At 58.4% G+C, this 7211-nt stretch overlaps 3 protein-coding genes and 1 pseudogene across 3 annotated transcripts, besides 6 other annotated features; all 4 read right to left on the bottom strand.

Annotated features, from left to right (window-relative positions):
* Positions 1-3080: a sequence feature (areas merged during assembly that could not be assigned to a particular haplotype. This can correspond to areas where the two haplotypes were merged or to regions with more than two copies in the genome that were merged during assembly.).
* On the bottom strand, positions 715-2418 carry Tc00.1047053504587.10 (annotated as a pseudogene).
* Positions 2590-2627: a microsatellite.
* Tc00.1047053504587.30 (mucin-associated surface protein (MASP), putative) lies at positions 2978-3505 on the bottom strand (the record flags this gene model as incomplete). The annotated part of the gene is made up of 1 exon (XM_799963.1): positions 2978-3505. The coding sequence occupies one exon, from the start codon at positions 3503-3505 to the stop codon at positions 2978-2980; it is 528 nt and encodes a 175-aa protein (XP_805056.1).
* Positions 3081-3729: a sequence feature (heterozygous, Esmeraldo-like haplotype).
* Positions 3711-3800: a sequence feature (A-rich).
* Positions 3730-3833: a sequence feature (haploid, Esmeraldo-like haplotype).
* Positions 3834-7211: a sequence feature (areas not merged during assembly with more than two copies in the genome that could not be assigned to a particular haplotype).
* Tc00.1047053504587.40 (mucin TcMUCII, putative) lies at positions 4073-4936 on the bottom strand (the record flags this gene model as incomplete). The annotated part of the gene is made up of 1 exon (XM_799964.1): positions 4073-4936. The coding sequence occupies one exon, from the start codon at positions 4934-4936 to the stop codon at positions 4073-4075; it is 864 nt and encodes a 287-aa protein (XP_805057.1).
* Positions 5999-6316, bottom strand: Tc00.1047053504587.50 (uncharacterized protein; the record flags this gene model as incomplete). The annotated part of the gene is made up of 1 exon (XM_799965.1): positions 5999-6316. The coding sequence occupies one exon, from the start codon at positions 6314-6316 to the stop codon at positions 5999-6001; it is 318 nt and encodes a 105-aa protein (XP_805058.1).

The following is a 7211-nucleotide window of genomic DNA, read 5'->3' on the forward strand; positions in this document are numbered from 1 at the left end:
CGTAAACCATCAAAAAGAAAAAAGGTGCGTGATGCCTCGACATCGGCAGCCAGCACAGGAGAGGCAGAGTGTATAGAGCATGTCCCTGGCATAAAGTGTACAGACAAACAGAAAGTGTATAGAGCGAGGCATATCAATTGGCATGGATTGTTTCTCTCTTGCATCCACTGCTGAGTGCGGGCCACGCAGGAGGCAACAGCAGTCGCATCGCCGTGCAACGGAACCCATGCCGCCGCTCAGCAGAGTGGTGTCACGGCGGCGGCAGCGGCAAGCAGAAGAAGTGGCGGACAGGGACAAGCTGCTGCAGCAGCGTCATTGCCGTGGATCGGAGGCGGGGCGTCCGTCAGGTCCCTCTCCCAATCCCCGCGCCCCACCGCCGCATCATCATCGCTCCGCGGAGGGTCCAAGGCGCCCTGCGCGGCATCAGCGGCATCAGGGCCCTTGGGTCCCGTGGTTGTGGCACCGCCACCGGCCCCGTCGCTGGCGGCCTCATCTCCTGCTGGTTGTCCCACAACAGACGTCACACCATCGGCGGCAACATCGCAGTTGCACGGAAGACCGCTCTTCTTCAAAGCCTCCTGCGGCGCACCCGCGGTGTCGCTGGGCGAGATCACCCCGTCCCTGTCGGAGCATCTGGGGGACTGCCTCTCCTCGGGCGACGGATTCTTCTGGGGTGCAGCCGAGTCGACATCCTTCGGTGGGGTGCCGCGGCCGGGACCAATGCTCTCCGCAACGGGGACGGATGCCCCCTCGCAATCCTTGTCCAGTAATTGCCGGTGGGACCGTCCTGCTCCACACCCTCTCCTCGCCGTCCCACGGAACCACCGGAAGGAGACTGCCGGCGGTGGCGGATATCGCGCACACCCGCGCGTGGTCACGGCAAGCAACGCTTCCCTCATCGTGCGGTCGAGTGGCCCACGCAATCGTCGCCCCGTCCGTGCATGGGACCCAACGGACGCCGCCCTTTTCGACCACTCTAAGACGCACCTGCATGACAAGGCACCCCAACGCCGCATGCATGGCAGCACTCCGACACGTCTCCTCCGGGTCCCTCGCATCTGTCGTGTTCGTGGGAAGCGTGTCCGGACACCACGAAGAGGGCCTATCCCCGGGCATCGCAAACAAACATTCTCCCCGCCAAATAACAGCGTCAGCACCCCTCACATCCAGTGCGGGATCAATGATGGGGCAGCTGTCCATCGGGCGCTCTGCTGACATTTTATGCACACTCCCAAACACCAGCCACTGGAATACCGATCCGACGCGCAGCATTCGACGGGAACGCCCAATTCGCACAGCATGCGAAGATATTCACCCATGTTCAGTGCGGAGCAATTCCTCTGCTGCTGCAGCGCACAGCACGACTACTGCACCAACGCGTCGGCTCCACCATCTCCCGCTTCACCCTCATGCAGCCCAGGACAGCCAATGCAGCCAGCGTCAGCTCCGTGCAGTCGCCGGCACCCCAATCGCTGCCATCCACACATCCCTCGCGTGGCACCGCGACCGGTGCGACTCCAGCGTCCTCCCGTCCCCATCGCCATCCTGCAGCTCCACGCCATCAACGTCGTCGCAGTCGTGGTGCTCCCTCGCTGCCATCGCGGCAGTCGTCGAGTGCACCACCACCAACAGCGCCCCGCCACGCACACAGGCAGCATTCCTCACCATGCCGCGGCCTGCCATGTGCGGGCAGGCAAACCCGACAGCATGGGCCATCAGGTGCGCGGCGAGGCGGGTGGCGAGGCGTCCGTGAAACAAAGCGGCCGGGCAATGTTCATGGCGCCAGCGACGGGACGGCCATCCTCCAGCGTGGCGCACGGCAGTGCCCACACACCACCCGGCGCAGCAGCCACGCACAGCACTGTGTCAGAATTGGCAGCACCAGCGGAACAATGCTCAGCAGGCACAGTGAACCGACTGCAAACACTGCCCGTGGTGAGTGACGGCACAATCAACGAACCCTCCAGTGGCTGCACGAGCAGACGATCCGCATGCAGTTTGACAGCAGCAGGGACAACCTCCTCGGCAACAGCGTTCCCGTGCGCAGACGACACAACACCATTCTTGCAGCCAAACGCGCCGTCCAATGCATTCGCTGTGCAACACCAGGAGAAGCCGCAGTGCCTCCTGCTGCCACACGGGTCCGTTGTTGGCGCCTTGGTGCGGACGGGCACCCATCGGTCCCTCCAAACGACGCTGCACACCTGCAACGCATCCTGCGCTCCGAGAGGCACGTCTCCCACCACACCCGGGGACGCCCACACGCCGTCGGCACGCACCGCATCGTCAGGGAAACAGGGATACGTCAGGATGACAGCAGGACACCCGCCGGCAATTCACATCGCAGGCATCATCACAAGCAGCAGCAGCAGCACTGCAGGCCGCGGGGCGACGTGGATCAACCGACGCATGGCGCATGTGGAAGAAAAAACGTAATGGCCTGACGAGGATGCAAGAGGCTGACACCTCTACAAAAAGAAAGAAACGGTATGAGAACACAAAGAGGAGATTTAAACGCCCGCAGTCAATGCAAGCCACTGATAAAAAGGATGGAATGAGTGCAATCAACCACAACACGAGCAGAGACTCAAAGAAGAAAACAAAAAAAAAAAAGAAAAAGAAAAAAACAAGAAGCCGAAGCGTGGGACGACCGAAGCACACACACTCTCATTGCTCCCGTAAAGCAAAACACACACACAGGGAGAGAGAGAGGTCGCCCACTCAAAGCAATGAAAAGTAAATAAAAAAAACTGTTACGGTGCTCCACCATGCAGCCAGGCAGGACGGCAGCGGTGCGTGTGGCTCAAAAGAGAGAACCAACGGGCCTGCATGGGTGTGCATGCATAAATACGTGAACAAATCATGTGTGTGCTTATTAGGCTGAGGTGAGGGCGAGAGTCCATGCAAGGGGACACACACAGAGAGAGAGAAGGACGAGTGTGTGTGCGGGCGGTGCACGGCTCTCTCTCCCTCACTCTCACACAGCCACCACCGCAGCAGCAGCCGCACACGCAACAAGAAAAAGCAGAAGAGGGGAGGTGGTGTGGGAGACCGCGGTGCTGCCGTCACTCTCGTCAGGCGTCCTCGTGGCACTTGTTTGAGCGGAGGTGACTGTTGCTGGTGTTGGTGTTTCTGTTACGTTCCCATTCGGCGGTTGTGATTCCTGTGGGCCTTCGTCTGTTTCTTCCGATTCATCCGAATCATTTTTCTCCGAACTGTTGTCCCGCCCCCCAGAGGAACCATCGGCATTCGGTTGACCACTCCCAGTCCCGCTCTGAGCGTTACTCGCCTTTAAGGCGGCTTCTTTGAGTTTACTTGCATTTCTTTTTTCTTCGCAAAAAGGGAAGCTGCTGTTGAGCCTGCAGTACGTGCCGTTTGCTCCGTAATGTTGTTCATTCAACGATTCGTTTCCGTTGAAATCCCACGCGTAGCCACCGCAGGCACCGCACCACAGCACGCAGAGGGCACACACCAGCAGCACACGGCCAGCCATCATCATCGCCATCACTCCTGTCACCTGCGTGTAGCTTTAAGCACAGACTAACAACACGTCAACGCAGAGCGGAAGCAAAAGGAGAGACACGGCCGCTACACCACGCACAGCCACCGCACAGTCACAAATGGCAGCAGCCCAGCAGCGGCAGCGCACACACACCATGAGACAGTTGAAACCAGTGAAGGGGAAAAACACACAACGCCCCGCAGCAAGTAAGCAGAAAAAAACCCAAACAAAACGATTAGAAACAAAACACAGGTAAAAGAACAGCAATGAAGTAAAACATAAAAAAACACAAAACAAAGGGCTGCACAGTATGGCTCCAGCGCGCACGCACCCATCCTCAAACGTGATTCCACGCAAACAGTTGTGTGCGTGCCATGCACATGAGTGTGTCTGGGATGCGTTCAACGTGATGGATGCGGGGAGCGGCAAGGAGCACACAGCAGGGCAGCGAATGCAAATAAAAACAGTAAAACACAATCATCATTTTTTCGTGTTTATTACTTAGGAAAACAATAGACGCGCACAAGTCCCCGCGGCTGAGTGCTGGCACGCACAGCCCACACACAATTCTCAGCCCAGAGCGGCGTACGCAAGCGCAGCCAGAGCGAGCAGCAGCGGGGCATGCAGACGGGTGTCATGGAAGCAGGCGTCATTTCCGACGCCGCTCTCCAGCGCCTTCGTTCTGGGCGCGGAGGAAAGTGGAGCCAGCATGCCTGCCGCCGTAGAATTTCTCTCGCTGGTGGCCGTGTCGGTGGTGTTGGTATTGTCGTCGTGCGTCACCGCGGCAGCAGACGGCGGGGTGCCGTTGGGAGTCCCCTCCGCTGCGGAGTTTTCGCCCGGACCGCTGGCAGCAGCCTGGCCGCCTGGGGATGGGGATGTTGGCTCAGCGTCACCCCATGCTGGTGTGCTCCGCGTGGCACCTGATGCGGCTGCCGTCCCTGGCTCTGGCGAACCGTCGCCCGTAACGCCTTGGTTTCCTGCCGCCGGCAACTGTGACTGCTGCTGCTGCGCCGATTGTGGTTCTGTTGTCACACCGGAGGTCGCTGGTTCACCGGGTTCCGCTGACCTCGGCAAATTTATCGGCCCTGTTGGTGCTGGTGGTATTGGTAGTGGTGACGGAGGCGCTCCTCCCTGCTGGTTTAATTCCTCTGCTTTACCTTCATCTTCTTTCGAACGACCCGAGCCACTTCCCCCCGAACCGTGGGCCAGCCTCCCAGCAGAACAATCGTCACTCGGTTCACCACTTCCTTCCCCTCCCAGACCAGCAATTGATTGAGCACTCGCCTCCTCTCCCGACTCGGCATTCCCCCCTGTGACAGAAACTCCCGCTGCATTTTGTGGAGGCATTTCCCCAGTTGCTGTCACACACACGGACGAGCAGCAGCACAGGGCGAGCACCAACAGGGCGCACAGCAGACGGTACGTCGTCATCATCGTGAGTGTGGTCGTTCAGTGGTGTGGAGCTGATCTGCACAGTGAGGGACATGGAGAGCAACAAGGAAAAAGAGGGGTGCGGCAGACACACACAAGGAGAGGGCAGCAGCCAGGCATGCACCGTACGCCGCACACCACGCACAGCACACACTCCAATCCACGGCAGCAGGCACACACACACAGCCCTGCCGCAGCACCAACACACAGATGGAAGAGGAAAAAGCAAACAGGAGCGGCACACAAGGCTCCACCGCATGCAAATACGGCAAGAGCGGTCCGTCGTGTCTGCACCCCTCACGGAGGGTACGCACACACACATACAAGAGGGTGCAGCACACACAGCAACACAACAGCAAAGTAACAAAAAAGAAAATCCCCGTACACCACGCGGATTGTTGGTCCACGGGAAGCGCAGCCAATATTCATCACAAAAACAGTTCAGTCGCCTTTGGCCTTCCTTCATATTCAGCGCACACCACTTCATGCAAGCGCGGCCACCACCGCAGCTGCAGCCGCACACGCAAAAATGAGCGCAGGGAATGGAATAAAGCAGGCAACCATTTATTTGTGTTTCTTTTTGGAGGGTGGGAGATGTCTGCATATGTCTGTGAGCTTCTTCAGAGGGCAAACCCTTATGCCTGGGTCGTGTGTGGGGGTTTCTGCAGGGTGCCCAATTGTTTTTCCTCTTGTGGGTTTTTCTTGTGTTGGTGCAGCCAATAATTCGGTTTGTGTTGTTCCTGCTTTTCGGTAGTAAAGTGTTGCAATAGGCGTTTCCTCCATTCGTCGCTGTGACACATGATTCCTCACCGTTTATTGTGGTGGAAATAAAAACCATGTGAGTGGACTCCCACGCACCAGAGCGCACCTTCGCTCCTATTTATTGGTGCACAGAAGGGCATGCATGTTTGGTGGTGCCTCGGCCATATATTTTGTGGGCGTACATTCCCCTGCAGGCTGAGGGCGGGGCGACGCTCTGCCGCGGTGCACTTCCCTCGCATGCCGCCCACCGTGATTCGTCATGCATCACTCTCGCATACATTCCGTGGTGCCACACCGCTGATATTATTGCAGCCGCTGTGATTCCGCGTATTTCACGCATTTCATTGTGCCACAATACATCCGCTCGTGTGGCCGCCGCATCCAAACAGCGGTGCCCAACACCGTGAGCGGCAGTCCACATCCCTGCATGTCCCAGCGCAGTGGTGTTTGACCGTCAGCCAGGCGCCAGACAACACGAGAGTCTTGTGCTGGCAGTACAACACACGGAGCTGCAGTGAATGACTCGGGCGGCGACGCATCTATTTGTCGCAAAGCAGCGAAAAGGAGTCGGGCAAAATAATGCCGGCTGCATTCACGACACCATACCCACAGCCAAAGCATGCGACGTGATGTGCGTTTCGTTGGTGCTGTGAAATGCCTGCAGACGACGTCACTAGTGGACGCACACCACCCATGATCAGCGGACAGACAATAATCGGCATGGGAGGCCACAAAAGGCAGCAACGACGCCAGCAGCAGGAGCAGCTCTCTCTCCCTCTCTCTCTGTTGCCTCCGAGAAGCAAATATTCCACCAGCCACAGCTCACTGTGCCATCGTGACACTCCATGCACGTCGTGGCCGCGTCAACACATCCTGCTCCCTGCAGCGCCTCAAAAGATGCCTCACTCCGTCCACTAAGTGCAGCGATGTGGGCCGTGCCTCGGCTGTGCGTGAGGACCACAACGATGTGAGGGTCGCCGAGTCGCAGCATGTTTGTTGTGACGCTGTTGCATGGCACCCGCACACACACGCAGCGCCTGCATCCTTCCCTTTTGTGTTCGCCCTCCGCCGGAGTGGCCACACACACGGGCAGCAGCGAAATCATTTCACCCTCGGCAATCCAAAATCAACACCGACATCCCTCGCGACGCAAAGATCTCAGTTGCCAGCGCGGGCTTTTACCGCTCTGCCATCGACGCTGAAACACGGCACAGTGCACGCACTCATTTTCCTCGTGCTCAGTCAGCCGTTTGCTTCACACATTCTCCGACGGGATGGCGCCCATAAAGGCACGCCACAAAAGCCACCGTGATCGCACAAGCTCTTGCGACGAGCGTCGGTGTGTGCATGGATCCGCTGCTCACACGTGCTGGCAGGCAGCCTGCAGCCGGTGCCCTCGTGCCAGTACATCGGCTCCAGCATGGGAAAGAGAAAACGGCCTATTCCCGATGCACTTATTCCCACCAACAGTACCAACACGCTGGTCGCCCAGCCTCATTCCTCAGCACATCCAGAA

This window comes from Trypanosoma cruzi, assembly GCF_000209065.1.
Source record: "Trypanosoma cruzi strain CL Brener chromosome Unknown tcruzi_1047053504587, whole genome shotgun sequence".
Lineage (NCBI taxonomy): Eukaryota > Euglenozoa > Kinetoplastea > Trypanosomatida > Trypanosomatidae > Trypanosoma > Trypanosoma cruzi.